The 19065-nt window shown below is 40.5% G+C and overlaps 1 protein-coding gene and 1 pseudogene across 1 annotated transcript; one reads left to right on the top strand and one right to left on the bottom strand.

The window, feature by feature from the left end:
• Positions 1–316: 316 nt before the first annotated feature.
• LOC122333003 (protein mono-ADP-ribosyltransferase PARP14-like) lies at positions 317–12891 on the bottom strand. Its single transcript, XM_043230481.1, is given in 29 exon segments — positions 317–1059; positions 1144–1318; positions 1649–1704; positions 1707–1790; positions 1793–1801; positions 3054–3689; positions 4240–4419; positions 4494–4673; positions 4953–5015; positions 5150–5269; positions 5349–5415; positions 5514–5686; positions 5770–5946; positions 6096–6158; positions 6472–6576; positions 6732–6762; positions 6846–7009; positions 7095–7271; positions 7349–7411; positions 7619–7723; positions 7816–8346; positions 8349–9377; positions 9380–9520; positions 10386–10622; positions 10936–11172; positions 11386–11544; positions 11647–11686; positions 12056–12231; positions 12588–12891. Coding segments are annotated over 29 exon segments (5661 nt in total). The 5' UTR covers positions 12760–12891; the 3' UTR covers positions 317–748.
• Positions 12892–12983: 92 nt separating this feature from the next.
• On the top strand, positions 12984–16570 carry LOC122333002 (annotated as a pseudogene).
• Positions 16571–19065: the final 2495 nt, after the last annotated feature.

The following is a 19065-nucleotide window of genomic DNA, read 5'->3' as shown; positions in this document are numbered from 1 at the left end:
TTTGCAGAAGAACTTCTTCAAGAAAGATCCTGCAAATCTACAGCACTGTTAAAAGTTTTAGGCACTTGTGTAAAAATGCTGTAAAATGAGGACGCTGTGAAAAATAGGTTTTCTTTATCAGTTAACTTCTATGAACTGAACTAAATCATCATTTCTTGGGAGCATCTCTGAGTTTAAAGCAGTTTCTCATTCAAAACGTGGATGCCGAAAAGCTATATACTGAGACCACTTCGTATCAGTTTCACACGATGAGTCATTTTTTTATACAAAAATTACCATAATTAGAAATGTGATATTAAAGTTATTGAACAAAAACAATGCCGAACACAACCACAGCATTATTTTGTGTCTCTGAGCAACATTTCAATAATTTCAAATATCAGTATTCAAAAGACAATTGTCACTTTTAGAAAAAAAATGCTTCATAACGTTTAAAATGGCCATAAAATGTAAAACCTGTTAATCTGAAAAGATTAATTTCTATCGGTTTGAACTGACCACCACACAGAATGTAAAAATATTGAAAACGTTTAAGAGTCTGTTTGTGGTAGCCCTTTAACACACTCAGCAAATTATCATCTAGTGACCATATCTAAAAATCCCAGAAAATATCTACATGTTTTTAGTTTTCAATGTTGCACACCCCTAATATATATGTCGAAGACACGTTTATGACCTTGTGTCACAGTGATATCATGAAGACTCTGTCAGCAGCATTCAGGCTGTGTGTTTAGGGTTTGCTGGAGGACTATGGACTCTGGAGGGCTATAGATTTGAAGGTGATGAGGTACTCAGGATAGGCTCCTGCGTCACAGAACACCACGAAGATGAAGGGGTTGTTTGGCTCGTCCACGGCGCAGTCGTGCAGTCCAGCCCTCGGGTCAGCAGGGTTGATCGGATCCGGCTCCTTCATTCCTTTTCTGCTTTGACACAGCGAGCCCGTCACCACTCGCGCTCGGTACATGTACTTCAGCTCTTTGTCGTCTGGGTTAGAATACTTGTCCTGGCAGGAGTACCAGGCCTCTCTGGCGAAGTAGGTGCCTTCTCCGTGATAGACCGCTTCAAAACAGAGCATGTGGCGGGTCAGCATCGTCAAGCTGCGAGAAACGTGCGGTTATGCGTCAGATCGGAGCTAAGACCTACCGTTTCTGCCACAGAAGCTGCGGTTGAAGCCGTTCTTGTTGATTTTCTGGCATATCTCTTTGGTCGTTCCGTGATAAAGAAGGCGCTCGTTTCTCTGTTTGGGGTATTTCTTATCCACGGTCTGTTTCAGCACGGAGTATCTCTGCCACAGCGACTGACTCTGAATCCTGTCGATCTGGAATCATTTCAGATGTTAAACACAAGTCCATTAATGCATCATGGAGAACGTCAAGTTTCTGTTTTTCTTATTGGATATTCTGCTTATTGTGCATTTGGCAGATGATTTTATCCACACTTTGCACTGAAGCTATTCATTGTTTTTAATCAATTTCTGCATTCCTCGATAATTAAGCCCATGTTTTTGTCATAATTTACTGTTTGAGCTACAAGAATGCTTTGTTTCCATATTCTGAAACAAGTCACAATAGTGATGTAGAATGAATTGCACTTGCCCTTGACTTTAAATACTGATGCTTGTTTTTTGGTTATTTCAAAGTTATTTTACCTGTTGAACCTGGACGGGCTTTACATCACGGTGTTTGCTGGATTTCAGAAAGGCTTTTCTATGTTCTTGTATTCCACCGAATCTGAGTGTAATGTAATTATTTCTAAATCCTGTCCATCCATTTTGGTCCACACTGGAGGGGATGAATGATTGCTGAGAAACAAACAAGCAAAGTTACAGACAAAGTTAAGACAATACCTCTAGACACTTATGACATGAGATGATCAGTGAGGCGCTTATTTTACCACCCCCTATACACCTTTCATGAACGTGGGTGAGGAAACTCTAAGTGGATCATATCCGCCAGCAGCTAACATCACTACTTCTGGTCAAGCAGAAGACTGCAAATCAAATCATCATCCATGTGGTGATGAATGATATTTAGAAAGAGCAGTCAGAACTCCTTAAAAAGTAAAACTTCATATCAGCTTCTGAGTCGTCATGTGGTTGAAGAATCCCACAAGGACACAGCCAAAACAAGCTCTTGAACAAGTTTCATGAACATTATGAAATGAAATAGTGAAATTTTTATGAAATTAAACTTTCAGATCTGTTAGTTCTAATAATTTTGGCCACCCCTGTAAATAACTCGATGGCCTCGAACAGGGGTCACCAAGTTTGGTCCTGGAGGGCCGGTGTCCTGCAGAGTTTAGCTCCAACCCTGAACACCTGAAGCAGCTAATCAAGATCTTACTAGGATTACTTGAAACTTCAAAGCAGGTGTGTTGAGGCAAGTTGGACACTCCAGGATCAAGTTTGATGACCCTGGCCTAGAACCTCAATACTTTGAAGATATGCTCACTGAGTAAAAATCAAAAAGAGTACTCAAATCGTTAGGATCAAGTCAGTTCGAAAAACCAAGGGTTCACACAAAACAAGGGGAGCTTTTAGCTGTTAGCTACTCACAGTTGGAACCAGCTTTTAGGAGAAATTAAACATTATCTTTATATAAATAAATAATATAGAAATCTAGACTCAAAAACATCTGTTTAGCTGTACATTTACTGAATGAGCACTGTGCTGCATCCCAACCGATTGCACTCTATTTTATGTAATTTTCTATTCTTATAAAAAAGTTATTTTTATGATTATTTCCTTTTATTTAAAGCACTTGGAATTACCATTGTATAAGAAATGTGCTATATGAATAATCTTGCCTTGACTTATACAGCTAGAACAGTGGTGTCAAACTCAATTCCTGGAGGGCCGGAGCCCTGCAGAGTTTAGATTCAACCCTGCTAAATCACATATACTATGCATGTCTGAAGTACTTGATTAGCTGGATCAGGTGTGTTTAATTAGGGTTGCATCTAAACTCTGCAGGGCTCCGGCCCCTCCAGGAATTGAGTTTGACACCCCTGAGCTAGAAAGTACATGCCCATCAGATGACACCCCAGACTCATACCTGTATCAGAATCTCCAAGCAGAGTCCTCTTGATCCTGCAGGACTCCTGCTTGCTGTTTGTCACCTCCATCAGGGTGAAGTCCACCATGTAGGTCTGTCCGTTCTCCTGGTAATGGACGGTCTTCTGCTTGCGGTGGAAGGCCAGCTCGATGTCGTAGCTGATGCCGGCCTCCAGTGACTCCCAGCTGTCTCCTCTGGCCACCTCCCAGCACAGCGTCTCCTTCAGACGCTTCACCTCACCTTCCCGCATCTCTCGCTCTCGCGCTTCTTGGATGAAGCCATTTATCTTCAGCACAGCATCCAAGACGTCGTCTTTTTTCCCTGATAACATTAACTTATCCAAGCTGGTCACCAGAACACTGATTTGATTGGCTCGGCTGAGGGTCACAATAGCCTTCTTGTCCGTTTCCGGAAGGTCTGTTATGTGGCTCGACTGGACGTCTTTACTGATGCACTCCTCCTTGATCAGCTCGTCTAGGAGCTTCTTGACTTTGACGAGGTTTGTAGGCGACATCCCATAAACATCAACAACCATAACTGGAAAAGAAATAGCTGCCGTTTCTTCGGCTAGACAAATAGCCGGTTGCTGCGCTTGAACAGGTATGACCGGTTGCTGGAAAGGTTTGACCTGACGCGCTGTTCAGGAAACACAAGTTAAAGTAGCCAGGTTAGTTCCAGCTTCTTCACACAGCAAGTTAGGAATGGCTAGATAAGCGTATCGGTACTATATGGTTCTCGGACAAATTCCAAATGAAAGTGACCACCTTGGAAGGGGGACTCTGGAGTGAACAGGACACGTGTGTCTCATAATGTAGTCATTTGAAATGCACTTGGTGAAGGGGGTGATGTCATTTCCACATTATCTTCAACTTGCGTGTTCCCGTGACAACGCAGTGCAGTGTCTGTTAGCACTAAGTTAAACAAATTATTTTTTATGTATTAGCATATTTACATTTTAACATAAAAATGCATGTATTGTGCAACAGTTATGCTAACATGCTGACATTTATTAAAACAGCTACATCTGCTGCATTCTAAAAGACTACATTAGGACATGCACATGGTCTAATTCCCCTCTCCAATGGGATAGGGATGATCACTTGTTCGATCAATTTGTTCGAGAACCTTATGGTACTGATACACATACTGATCCGTCCCTACTGCATGTTCATGTACTGAAACATACCAGAAGCATTTCGAGAAATCTTCTTGCACTTCTTGATTGCTTCCTGAAAGTCTGGCAGTAGTTTTGCTTGGAAAATCACGATGTGGACACGCTTCAAATGTTTCGGTAAATCCTTTTTAAAGTTTGTCAGAGCTTCTGTCATTGCATTGGCAACTCCTGCTGCAGCCAAGTTACCTGCTCCTGAAGGACATCAATCATTTTAGGATCATCCAGATTGCTTGGCTTTGCTTATCTGTAAATCTGGATTAATTTACCTGTTCCAAGAGCTGGGAATGAAACAGACTGAATCTTATTGTCTTCGCACATCCTCAGAACTTTGTACATGGAGCTGCTGATGCTTTTCTCACTGGTCTGCCCAACCATATGAATGATGTGTTTGATATTGGAAAGATTTCCAGCACTGGTCAGAATCACGCCATCTGAGGGCTGAGGAGCTTTTATCAGGAGAGAATGAATAAGCAATTATTCTGGTATAGCAGCAGAGTCCAGTTCTGCTCCTGGAGGCTCACTGTCCTGCAGAATTTATCTCCAGCCCCAAATAACCAAACCTGAGCCAAGATCAGCGAAGAATTACTACAATCCTCCAGACAGGTATTTTGGGACAAGTTGATAAACTCTGCAGGATATTGGCCCTCCAGGACCAGGATTGACATTTTAGAAGTTCAGCAGAAATGGCTACATTTATGACTATTGACTGAACCTGTAAGCTCTACCTTTTGATTTGCACTCATTCACCACAGTTTGTCCTGATGCTTTGAGAATGGCTCCGGATACACCTAAACATAAAGACATACACTAGATCTGAACACCATATTCAATTAGTTATTCAAAGGCCACTCTTCCTGTGTCAGGTTAAGGTTAGGAAAATGTCTGAAAAATAATCTTTCATCAGATTCAAAAGTGAACTCACCTGTATTCAAGTCGAGGCTTGTAGTCGTGCTGTTTACAATAGCCTCGACAGTCTCTTTGGTGATGTCCCCACTAAACACCTTGACTTTAATCTGGCCCATCATCACCTCCACTGGATTTGCTGGTGAAAAGTAAACAGTTTAGCAAATTTGGGACACCTATAACAGTACATTTTAAAAGGTCATTAAATACTGCATTACCGTTGCCTTCTTGTTCAGATGAGGAGCTTTCTTCTGTTGAGCTGTAGTCATCATCATTTTCACTGTCCTAGTTGTGCATTGATGTTAATTAAATGCTAAAGTACAAAAGCATTTACGATACTGAAATCTTTTTAAGTGTCCCTTAACTGGCTTAAGGTTTTGTACCTGTGTATTCGCAGTCCATGTTTTAAGACCTGTCTGAAACTCTTGCAGAGCGTTGTCCTGGTCAATCACAATGTAGATAAGCTTGATCACAGTCGAGATGTTTTGAGCTAGATGATCTTTAAATCCCTTCAGCATTGCACTGATAGCGTCCTCGCCCTTAACGCCTCCTCCGCCTTTAACAAGAGCCATCAGATGGAGTGAGACACAACCACACAAGACCAACACATGCTGCATTTAAGACCATCATAACCCCTACCGGTGCCTACAGCAGGGAAGGAGATCGTGGTGATCTGCTTCTCCTCACAGCGCTCCAGAACCTTCTTCACGCGGGATCTCACCTCAGCTGCAGAGTGCGGCCCGACCATGTGAATAATGAAGTCACAATGCAGTTTTCCACCACTGGTCACAGCTGCGATGTCATTCTGCAGTGGACCTTCAGGACAGAATTTGTTTAAAGAAAAAAATTGTTTACTGGTCCTTGTCATTGAGTTCAGCATCATCTACAGCCCAGTCATACTCATGCTAATATCCAGAGCGTCTCTTGTTCATGCAGTTGATAGTTTTATGGTGTAATGTTCTCACCATGATTTTGGCACTCCTGCTCCACAGACGCTCCAGCTGTTTTAAATATGGCACCCGACACGCCTGACGAAGACAAGGACGCTTTTGAGATTGTCAAGGTGGGATACACTGAACTGATCGTACTTTAAAATTGCCACAAACACACACTGTTGTGTTTCGCTGTAGATCCATGGTTTATTTTAAAGCAGTGGTTCCCAACCCTAACATTTCTAGGAACCACCAACATTTGCATGTTTTGGGTAATGATCCAAGTAATGATCTATTAATGATCTGATGATTGTAGAAAATCTTTGGCAACTACTCTTTTAGAGTAATGGATGTGTTGATGTAAAAGTGTCTAGCTTGTGTGTTTTGAGTTCAATTAAGTCTTACAGACCTCTTCTCAGGCTCATGTTCCTGTTGGTGGTGTTTACGATCCCTCGCACCGTTTCATTAGTGATGTCACCTTTCTTTACCTCGATTCTGACGCTTCCAATTTTGACTATAAAAGATGAGACGGATCTCAGATATAAACAGTAATATAAACATGGCCTGGAAATGTCAGAACTAAGACATGAAAAAGGGGTTCATGATGCATTTGAAAAAGTAGAGCCTATTTATTTATGAATCAGCATGGAAACGTAGAGTTGTCAGAACCTTGATTTTCAGGCATCTTGCCGGATGCAGGCTGAGGAAAAACAAATGTAGTAAAATGAAAACTGTAAAAATAAATAAATCTGGACATTAAGATGTTCTCTCATCAATATTAACCTTATTCCATGCTTTGAAATAGTCACGGAAGTCCCCAAAGGTCTTCTTTTCAAATGCCACTATAGTGATTCTCCGGAGGAAGGATGAGTTTGGCTCCTTTAGATGTTTCTCGATTGCTGTGAAGATGGCTTTGATTGATTCTTTCGGGGGAAAGCCACCTCGTCCTGCAGACAAAGATTATCACTCTAAGCTTGATTTTTTTTTCTAAGATTGACTTTTTTAAATGACAGAAAGTGCTTGCTGTCATGCCTGTTCCAATGCCAGGAATGGCTAGAGTTGTGGCCATTTTGGCCTCGCAGAGGTTCAGAACCTGTTCCAGAGAGGATGTGATGTCATCGGTGCTCTCCGGCCCAACCATCTGAGCGATGAACTTACACTGAAGCACTCCAGCTCTCGTCAGCACTGCTGCAGCTGCTTTCAGGGGAGCTACACACGCAGATTTTAATCAAATCACTCAGCACTCCCATTACTATATAGGCATTGACAGAAAGACTCATTGATACCTTGTTTTTTGCATTCGTCAATAACTGATTGTCCAGCAGCTTTTAAGATAGCACCAGAAACTCCTGTAAAATTAAACAACTACATTAAAAACAAACTGGGAAACACTATAAACGGTTTCTTTGATCTGGTTTAATCATCTCTGTATTATAGTAAATATAACCCAAATCTTTGAAGAAGCTTAAGGCTATTTGACATGCCTTCCAATAAAAAGTAAACCTATTATGATGCGAGTCAGTTTAGAATTGATGCTGCAGTAAAGAAACACTTACCGCTGTCAAGATCTAAAGATTTGTTGGTTGAGTTCACTATAACATCCACCGTCTCTTTGGTGATGTCACCCTTTTTCAGGCATATTGGCACACCATTGATCAGCACTGATTGAATTCCCAGTCATGCGAAAACAAGTACGATGTAGTCAAGGAAACCCGGTGAGCAGCAGTAGTGCACTAACAAAAGCATACAATACCTCTCATGTCTGGTCTGTGTTTAAGCTCCAAGGATCGTAGATGAACCGTTGTAGATGTGTCAGGAAATCCCTGAGCCACTGGGTTATTTAAAGCTAGATTGGCCTTCATCGGATAGATCAGAGCGTTGGCTGTGAAATGGTGCAGGTCTCCTTCTGCGGTGCTCATGAAACTGCCTATTTTGTGTGTGGAGCTCTTTGGAGAGCAGGATTTGACCACATGCTCTTGTGATAAATACAGACTGCACTGCATCTCCTTCGCTTTAGTCTTCAAGTTGGCCTCATGTTTCTCCAGAACCTTTGCTTCTCCCGCTTTGCCATATTTATGACTCTCTGTAACAATGGATGAGATCTGCTGCTGTACGACACACACAGCATCTTTGATGTTGTCTTTAGCTGCTGAGACCTTTAAGCAAGGGGAGTTTGATGTTCTGCATGTGAGTACTGTTGCGCTGAGCTGCTTGAGTTCAGAGAGCTCGGAAAGATTCAGACAGGACTCCACAAATTCACCCTCTCGGTCAGATTTCAGAGGAGGCTCTCAGTTGTTGGTTCTTTGTTGTCCAGATATGTCTTCACTTTTCTGGTAACATCTGCAACTGAGCTGGAAAACCCACATATTATAAGCTCATTATTTGATTGTGAGATCCTGATGTCATGAGCTTTCTGGAACGATTCTATTTCATCTTGAAGATTCCTGAGAAAGTATGTCCACGTCTCATCAGTTTGACAGGAAGAAAGCTGTATGACCTGCTCTTTGAGAATGTCACTTATTTTGTCTTCAGCTCTCTTTAAGTTTTCTTTCTCAACCAAGATCACAAGAAAATCCTGTCGCTTTAAAAGTCTAGCTGGAATTTGGCTTGGGAGGAAATAGTCTTGCTCAAACTTTTCAAGATCCAGAGCCTTTAGAAAGTGAATCAGATGTGAAGAAAGCTTCAGCTGGTGTGTAACAATGTTCTTCAGCGCTTGCGTGATGAGCATCTCCACCAAATCTACTTGATCCTTCAGACCTCTGAGAGAGACCATGTGCTGCTTCTCGTCATGTGATAAACTCACCTGACCTAATCTGGACTCAACACGCTCTTTAATTAGATCAAACATCTCTCTGCAGTCTAGCTGGATGTCCACCTCGATGGTGTTTCTTTCCACCTCCACCTCAGCAGCAGTGTCCTTCAGGAGCATCCTGATCTTGTCTGACAGGATCTTGACCTCCTCTTTCACACCAACTATTATAACCTTAGAGTCGAGCTCCCTGTAGGAGAGTGCAGTATTGAGCGTGGTGAGACAGTCGTTCTCAACTCTGGTCCAGATGTCCTTCTCAGCCGCCAGCTCTGCTGTGTCGTATCTGCTAAGGAAGGACTGAACTCCTCTCATAGTCTTGGACTCCCAGCTGGGTGCAATCTGCAAGGCTGCCAGAGACTCTTTCTTAACGTCCATCTCCAGCATCAGTTCATTTTCTGCAGCAGAGCTGTCAAGAAGCACTTTGGCATGAAGCAGTTTGGTGTCGCTCTCCAGTTGTTTTCTGCATCGCTCATTGGTTTCACAGAAACGGAGCAGCTCTCTATTGACGGAACATTCACTTTTGTGCAGATTTGATCAGTTAGGGTTGGTTTTTCTCCAGTTAAAGCCTTTTGTAAACTGGAGTAGAACAGTGAAGCGTGAACTTCTGTGCCGCAAACATTATGTGTTTGTTCCACCACCGCATGAGCATCTATTACAACAGAAATTACAGGTAAATGACAGGCTAAAATCAGAAATGACTGGCCTTATAAATTGCTTCTAATTCTCTCTGTTGCATTGTCACCAAATCTTGAATTTAAGGTACATTTACATAACATTGATGTACTAAACATTTATATGCAGTTTACACAGAGACAATAATGATACTTATAATGATACAATAAAGAACTTATATTTAAAAAGCATTTCAAAAAGTTTCCAGTTTCAGGCACCCAAAACACCATTGTCATGTAATTTATTGTACAAAACCCATGAAAAGTTTTTAGGTTTTATTTGAAAAGGTGTTGTTTAAATGCATCTTTAATCTTTCAGGTTTTCTTTCAGGTTTTGTGTTTCTGTTGGTTTGGTCTGTTCAGAGAAGAACTGAGGCTTTCTCCTCCATTCTGTCACCGATAGAGTTTTGATTCCTCTGGTTTGGCCAGTTGAGGATGCTTAATTTACAGAGATATTACCCAGTTTATTTCACACATAATAGTTAAAACTGAACTGATCTAGACGTTCACATCACTGAACTCTATTGTCCTTCTGAATTCATGCTATTTTCTTATTTGATACTGTAAAGCTGCTTTGACACAATCTGCATTGCTAAGGCTGACTTGTGGGTGTAAAAAGCAGTATCTGTGGATAATTTTGAAAAGGTTCATTCAAAAAATTAGTTGCATGTCCAAGGTTTGGGAATAATTTTGAATAATGAGAAAAAAATTCACAGGAACTCATTATAAAGGCTTAATTACTGTTGGACAGTGTTATTTGTTCTCTCTAACTTTTATATAATACATATTTTTCAGGTCTCCTCTTCTGAACGTTTCGTCATCACAAACAATGTGAAAACTTACCGTCACAGTTCACAAAGGTGATGACGGCGCTCTTCTTCGTGTTGATCCATATGAAGGACTGGACTTCTCCTCCTCTGCTCCTCTTCTTGTTGCTGAAGTAAAGCGTGAGAACATCTTCTGTGAGCTTCTCCAAGTCTCCCTGGACCACAACCGAGTCCGTCCGCTCCAGGCGGATCAATCCGATGTCTCGACCCTGCAGCTGCTTCGAGGTGCATTTCCTTGCAAATGACGTCACATCTGTTGATAAAACAGGGAGAAAATGGTCAATGCATTGAAGGTGTTAATTTTCCTCATTAATTTAATCTTGAAGGTTGACCACAGCAGCTGTTAACGCAGAATAGACACAGCTGAACCGATTCTTGAAGCATTTTGATATACAAGATTTGATTAGTCCAGTCGTAGATGGATAGAGAAAATTAAATGTTAATATTCGTAGACATAGCAGAGCAAATATAAGCAGCGTGAAGCAGGTGTCTCAGAAACGTAGGTCGCTCTCCAGAGCGTCAAGAAAACAGAAACCCAGAGGAAAGATCTTGTCTCCGAAACCCACCGATATCGTGTTTGAAGGTGACTACGATCCTGTCCTCATCGAGCGTCTCCCAGGTGTGCTCTGTTTTCTTGCTACAGCTGTGAATGAAGAGTGAGATCAAGCTGCAGTCTGTGTCTCCATCGAAGCCCGTCAGGATGAAGCGGCGCGGGTCCAGCTGCTCTCCCAGACCTCCTTCTTTATACACTTCTACAGTTAAACCAAACTCGTGCTCTTTCTGGCCCAAAATCTCCTCTACATCTGAGAAAAAGGTCAGTATTGTTAGATTTGATCTTTCTGATTGTTAATTTCATCAGGGGTTGCTTTTATTTTCCTCAGCTGAGTGTGAGTTATCTAATGATTCGGCCTGCATTGTGTGTAATGATGCACAGAAATAGACTTGCAAAACCAGTTTGTTTCACTCACACTGTGATGTTTCTGTGTAACCAAGAAACAAACTCTGATAAATCATACCTGACTGGCTACAGAGCTTCAGGATCCAGCTGTTATTTCCATGCTTTGTGAGCTCAAATTGCTCTGTAAACTGCTCAAAATACATCTGAAGGGTTTCCTTCTCGACTGAACCACAGCTTGTGATGAGAAGATCTGGTATTTGAGAATCCTTCTCATCTTCTGTGTTATGAACAATTATACACACGCGATCAAAGTGTCGTCGTAAAAGATATGAAATTGATTTTTTTTAAATACTGAAAATAAAAAGCATTACAGTCCAACCTTTTTGACCTGCTGCTGTAGGCTGTCTGACAAGAGAGACCTTTGTATGATAAGGAGGAGGAAGGAAATCAATAATCTGACTGAATCTTGTAATTTTTGACATTTCAATCAAGTTCAGATGTTGGTTGCATAAACTGTAGATTACTCTTAATGGTAGTCATCTAATTGTTTTCTTCAAGATTGCTCATAACTTTTTCAAGTAAGTTAGGCTACATAAAAATGCAGATTGTAGTTAAAAAGTAACCTCTTTCTCTGATTAGCACTTGATTGCCTGCTTCTTGATTAACAAACTAGTTCTTAAGACACTGTCCTAGGGTTTGTTTATGCAACCGGCAAAAATGTCCAGTTGCTTCCTTGTCTTTTGAAAGAAACAAGCATCGAGAAACATAATACTGAAGTAATGAGTGACCTTTGGGGCAGGAGCGGCCAGCGACTTGAGGACAAGGCATGTCTCCGGTTTGGGAAGGACTTGTGGCTTGATCTTCTTGATTTTGGTGTCTTCTGTGAGTTTCACTGTCAATTCAACAGATCCGTGAAGTTTGAGGTCAACTTTATGGATCCTTTTTTCAAGCACCTTCTTCAGATCTGGAAAACAGGGCAGTTCTCTGTAAAGCTCTTACGCTTGCCAAGTCAGATTTTTTTTAAACTATACTATTATCATTTATACTATATACTATAGTGTTTTTGAACCATACTATAGTAAAGTACTTTGTTGTGGTAATTCTATCGTTACTGTGGTAAAAGAGCAATATAAACAACTTACTGTATTAAATTCTGCACTGTTTTCTACAACTATACGGTATATTTTACTACAATACACTACAATTTTGTAGGACAAACTAAAGTAGGCTTATAGTATTTATTGCAGACAAAGTACTATAATACACTTCACTAAAGTATGCTTAAAAACACATACATTACTATAGTATTTTTTGGCTCACCCTCTTCTTTTATATAAAGCAGAAGCGCTTTTCGTTTGTCGTCTGGATGTTCTCGAATCTCAGAGATCTCTCCTCCAGACCTTCTTTTATTTCTGAAGTAAAGCTCGATCTTTGCTTTGATTCGGTGGAAATCCTCCGGTAGACCCTCGAGAACCAGACTCTTCTCTTCCATCTTTGAGCTCCAGATCCGAAACTTTCTGTCCCAAGACTCCTGTTATAAAAACCTCATAACACCGACGACACATGTTTTGAAGATGATCCGGATCACGGAAACAGCTGCTCGGTGTCCGGTGTTTTACCGAGAGCTGACTCGGGACTTTCACTTTCGCTTCAGCTCGACTTCTGTTCATGTGACTTCTGATCAGTTCAGTCCAGATCTGCTCCAGAATCAGGAAGCGTTGAGGTAAATAATCATAGGTGAAACCTCTCAGTCGGTCGACGAGTATTCTGTGATTTGATTCGGATTTTACTTTTAGTTTTAGATACTTTCGATTTCGTCTGAATTATGTCTCAAACCGAGAACAGAGCGAACGGCGAGGTACGTGTTTACATCAGTTCTACACACTTTCAGATTTCCAGGAGAATTCTGTTTAATGTTTTAAAACGCTTTGTTAAAAACCTTGTGTGTTTAATTCAAACAGCTTCTTGAAGACATGAGCAACGCCGAGGAGCAAATCAAGAAATACAAGGTTAAAAACCCTCAATCTCCAGCGAGACGTGGTCACGAAGGACTCGATCATTTACTTGTTAATAATGTTCTCACAGGATCTCGTTGAGTCTGCAGACAACGGAGATCCAGGCTGCTGCTGAAAAGGCCGAAGCAGAGACCGAAAAGAGAAAAAGCCGAGACAGAGCTTCAGAGCTTCATGGACGATGAAGAAAGGAGTTTTAAAAAGTTTAATATAGATCTTCAAGAAGTGCATGTAAGTTTCGATCAGACTAACCCCTGAAAGTGAAAGCAGATGCTGAGGGTTTGTGTTTCAGGAGGAGATGAAGAGTCTGGATCGAGTGAACCAGGATCTGAAGAGAGAACTTTATGATCTTAAGAAGAAGCTCCAGCTCAAGAGAGAAGAAAGTGATTCTCTGCAGCGCAAATTCAAGGTTCAAGGCATTTTATTGTTACAAGTTAGAAGTTGCTGGATCGGTTTAGTTCAGTGTTTCATGATAATATAAAGCACAAGGGCCCATCTTTTTCCTCCACAGTCCGGTCTGTTTACGTATGCAGTGTTTTATGCGATAAACTACAGAGTGTTTCCAAGCAGCTTTACAGTGATAAAAAGGAAATTAATTATTTAATGATGCAAACAAAACTAAATTATTTAGAAATGCAAATATAAATAGTTTTTACTTCTGTTCAAAGGTTTGAGATTGAGAGGTGTAGAGTGTTTTTTTAAAACAATTTCTTCTGCTCATCAAGGGTTTATTTATTTATTTAAAAATACAGAAACAACATTATTAGCAATATTGTAAAATATTATTAACATAGCTGTTTTCTGTGTGAAATTTTCAGCTTCAGTGTCATGTGATCCTTCAGAAATTGTAATAATATACTGATTTATTATCAATCTTGGAACAGTTGTTTAATCATACACATATACAGGATAAGTCCCCGGGAAGGCAGGCAGATGAACCAAACCACGTAAAACATAGACTTAGATCGGACAAACAGAACACACAACGTAAATACTTAATAAGACACAGGTGAAAACGCTAAGACAATGAACTAAAGTAGGTCACACAGAACACATGGCACACGACAAAAACAATAACACAAAGGAGTCCACGATGTGACAACAGTTTTGATACTTAATTTTTTTAAAGCCTGTGATACTTTTTTCAGGATTCTTTGATACAAAAGCACGAAAAATAATACATACACAATAAAAGCATTGGTATGAAATAGAAATAATTTTTAATAATTTACAATAGCCTGCTTTTCAAACGTTTGGTGTCAGTAATTTTGTTTCTATCTTTTTTTCTTTAATTTATAAGTTTATAAATGAAATGTCTTTTTATTCATCATAAAATACTAAAAATAATAATATGAAAATTATGGTTTCCAAATATTAAGCTTTGACAGAAATTCAAACAGAAAACAGCTGTTTTAAATTGCAAAAATATTTCATAATAAAATAATAAACTGTTTTTTCTGTATTTTTTAAATAAATAAATGCAGCCTTTATGTGCAGGAGAAACGCCTTTAAAAACAATAGAAATTGTGCGATCCCAAACCTTTGAACAGATAGGGCGTTTTCCTGCGACCTGATGTATGTGATGAATAAACCTCATGCTCTCTGAAACACAGATAGAAGCCAGAATCCCGATGAAGCCGGTGAAGTTTGGCGTGTTCTGGACAGAGAGGAGTGTGATGAAGATGATGATGATGATGATGGTGATGATGGTGATCAGGTGCGGTCTGTGTTCACCGTCACCCAAAGACCCTCTCGTTTCTGCTGAAAGGAGGCCAGGCGCTCATCACCTTCGAGGAGGAGAAGGGTATGGGTTATGGACTGGTTCAGGAGGATGTCTGTTTCTCTCAGGTTTAATGGCATTGATCTTCTGGATGGTTCTGTGATGTTCTTTCAGTGGCGGAGCAGATCCTTCGACTGGCCAAGTGCTCGGTGGCCTGCGACAAAGCCAAGATGGACGTGAAGCCGTACGCTTTATCCCTGGATCCCTCCGTCAAGTTTGAGGTGGAACGAGTTTTCTTCATCTGTACTGTGTCCAGGGTCACGTGCTGTCTGTTGATGCTTGCTTCTGCTCCTTCAGGTCCATATCCAGGTGTCAAAGAAGAGCATCAGGTTCTCTAAAGCCCCGCCCACTTTACCTGAGGAGCGAATGAGAGACCGGCTGAGCTGTCCTTCTCCAGAGTGAGTCGTGGTGGAGGAGAGGTGGAGAAGCTGGAGTACCACAGGGATACGGGCTCGGGCCGCGTCACGTTCCTCAACACCGGAGGTCTGTCTGAGTTCATCATGGACTTAGCTTTATGTCTTTCACTCTTATTGTCATATACACGTTTCCTTCAGGGATGGGCGACTTGTTTCGTTTTCACTGCTTCTAAAATATCTATCTTCTAAATCATGAAATTGATTTGAAGAAGAGTTTTAATTAATATAATTAAATTAATATAATAATTAATACTTTTGACTCAAAATGATTTGAGGTTGAATTGTGAAGTGTATTATTTTCTAAAATCATGATTTTCAGAGTCATTTTACAGTTTAATACGCTACTATAGACATGGCCTTACTGCTCATGTGGGTTCATGTCTTAAATTTGAGCTTTAAAATCCTGCAGAAACCCTGAAAGAACAAAGATTAAAGTATGAATAAATACGAGAAAAGAAACACATAAATCATGCAGCTGTTGTTTAGTTCTCAGCTTTCTCTTTCAGTCGCAGAGAATCTGGTTCAGCGAGGATCGTTTCGTGTGGACACCGGCAGCGACGCGGTGCTGGAGCTTCTTCCTCTGTACGACTATAAGCTCAGGAAGTTTCAGGTGGGTCTCCGACACGCTCGTCCAGAGATCTGTTGGAGCGCAGAAGGACGTTTGTTTGATGGTGTTTGCCGTGATCTCGTAGACGTACTCGGGCGCTCCGACTCGCACCGTGCTGCTGGGAGGAATCCAGCCGCTGATGGATGAAGAAGACCTCCAGGATCATCTGGAGATACACTTCCAGAAGCCCAGCAACTACGGAGGAGAAGTGGAGAACATCAGATACGTTCCTGAAGGAGATCAGCTGATGGCTTTCTTCAGCGAGGACATCCCAGAAAAGGAAGATTGAGGGTCCTATAAAAACCAGGGTTTTCTTAGAATCTGTGATATATATATCTTTGGGATTTCCCTTTGGATTATATCAAGCCTATCTCCTCACTGTCTTTAACAATATGACAAAACTGAGCATCATAAAATATGATTGTAATTAAAGCAGATGTAGGTTAAATGTATTTAAATGAGAATCAGATTGATATTTTGTTCAAACATAAACTACTCTAAATCTTAAATTTGTGGATGTACAGATGCTATATTAAAAAGAAAGTGCATTCTAATGTCATCTGCAATGGATTGCTTCTAAAACTCACTCAGTTTTGAGTGAACTGCATGAACTGAAAGTCTTCAGATAAAGTCAGATCCAGTCTGGGTATTTCTATAGTGCTTTTTTAGCTTGTTTTTATATAGGGCACAATACAGATTGTGTCGAAGCAGCTTTACAGTAATAAAGTAGCGTGTCGTAATATTGTGGACAAATAAAGACACGGCTGGAAATGATATTCATGTGGAGCTGCATTGACTGAGAAATCATATGCCAAGAGTTTATTAATCATGATATCACAGCTCTTCTGCTTCCAGAGCGTTTCAAATGCTGCTAAATACACGACGAACCTTTGGATCGTATCATTATTAGTTTGTATGGAGGCAAAGCGTTACAATCAATCACTTTTATTTATAGAGTGCTTTTAACAATACAGAATGATCAAAGCACTGAACAGAATCAAATAAGAGAAAAGTGATAGTGATGTATAACGATGAGATTATCACTTCATTTTACAGAGTGACGGTTATCTTGAACTCATACCTGTCACACAAATTATGCCTTTTTTTTCTCTCACACAAAATATAAGAGGTCTTTGAATATCTCATAAATCATGGAATACTTTCATACTCAACATCTTTTAATACTGGGTTTGGAGAAACGCTCAGTAAATGACAGGCCATGTGTTCTGAAAATTCATTCCTTTAATGTTTTAATTTTTGTTATTTCAGGAGTTTATTTGTAAAAACGGATATCCTGTTTTTTGTTTTTTTCATTTTTCAGAAATCAAGTTTTATTGTGTTAGCTAGTATTTTTTAGTTATTTTTTGAGATTAACTGGAATGCACAATGAAAAACTTTGTTAAAAATGATGTCATCAGTTTTTGCAAATAAACTCTTCATATTATTTTATCATAATATATATGATAAACAATGGAAATAAAATAATTTTGGTCAGTGACAAAAGTTTATGTGGCAAAATTTGAAATAAATAGTTTACAATACTGCATTAAAATGACTGCATCTATCAGATATAGTCACGCTCCCTTTAATTGGGGAAAACACAAATCTAAATGTTTTTCATTTGATCGAACTTTTATAAATCAAAAGATTGTTTCCAGCATCCAGTGATGTTCAGCAGAAAGCAGAGGAGCATGCAAAGAAAAGATCTGCTTCTTGAGCTGAGAAAAGGCCTTCAGATCATGTCTCTGTCTCTCTGGAGATCTGTGACTGAAGATTCAGAACAGAAATATCACATGAAGAATCACTGTGTATCTCAGCTTCTGGTCCGTGCCTTCAGCTGAAATTAATTAATGTCAGTTCATAACCTTGCAAAGCCCTCTCAACAGCATTCATGTCTGATATTAGCCTTCTTTCAGCGATCAGTGATTTTTAGTAGATCAAAGCTGAACCACAGACAGACGGATCAGACACAGCTGTGATAAACGTGTTTAATAATCGATCACAGTTCCTCCGCTTGCTCAGTTATGATGTAAAATGATTCATCTGCTGGATGTTTCTAAAAAAGCTGTTCTTGGGAAATGGTTAAAACTTTTTTTCTTACTCGGAATTTTGTTTCGTCAATTTTTTTTAAGCCAGCTTTTTTGTATGATTATATCAAGAAGGATTTTCTAGAAAAGTAAAAGTTATTGTTTTGACAAGCAAAATGTCAAACATAAATTAGATGCTTTGGCCTGAAACAATTAATCCAGTAAAATGCTGCAGTTTCACGTATAATTTCATGGGTGTGTACTTGTAATTCATTTCAGGATTAATTTATGGAAAAAACTCAATAAAAGTAATAAACTTCCAGACTGGTTCAGGGGTTTAGGTTAAAGGTGTAGTGAAATCTCCATGTGAAGAGTGTAGTCTACTGTAACACTCCAAAAATACTATTTAATGAAGAATAAAACACTTAGAACACAGAAGTCTTGTTCGTAACTCTCATAACAGCTCTCACACAGCTGGTTTTAGTATATATTGTCTCAAATACAAACTCGTCCAGATGAAGAATGATGAATGATTCCCAGAAACCTCTCAGATCTGATCCGTGATCCGTGTCCGCTGAGATAGTGTGAGCTCACCTCACCTCACCAGTCTCCACGGTCTGTCCCAGTGGTCTGTCCATCAGTCCAGGGGTCAGGTAGTGCAGCAGGTGGACTGGTCTCGTGCGTCCTCAGGGTCAGAGGTCAGCGGTCTCCGTGGTCTGAAGGCGTTCTCCGGTAGTCTGAAGTGTTCTCCAGCAGGTGGACTGGTCTCTGCTGCGTCCTCAGGGTCAGAGGTCAGCGGTCGGCCGGTGGGGTCAGGAGGGCTCTGTCTCTCTGCCGGTGACGGTTGGCCAGCGGTGGCCCGTGAGCTGCGCAGCAGTGGACGGGAGGTGTTCCCCCGAGCTCTTGGAGGCCAGGCTGCTGTCCAGCGTTCTTCTGCTGGCGTGCTGCAGGGACAG

Source organism: Puntigrus tetrazona, unplaced genomic scaffold (assembly GCF_018831695.1).
Source record: "Puntigrus tetrazona isolate hp1 unplaced genomic scaffold, ASM1883169v1 S000000170, whole genome shotgun sequence".
Lineage (NCBI taxonomy): Eukaryota > Metazoa > Chordata > Actinopteri > Cypriniformes > Cyprinidae > Puntigrus > Puntigrus tetrazona.
Note: the sequence above shows the minus strand (reverse complement) of the source record. Positions and strands in the feature narration are given on the sequence as shown.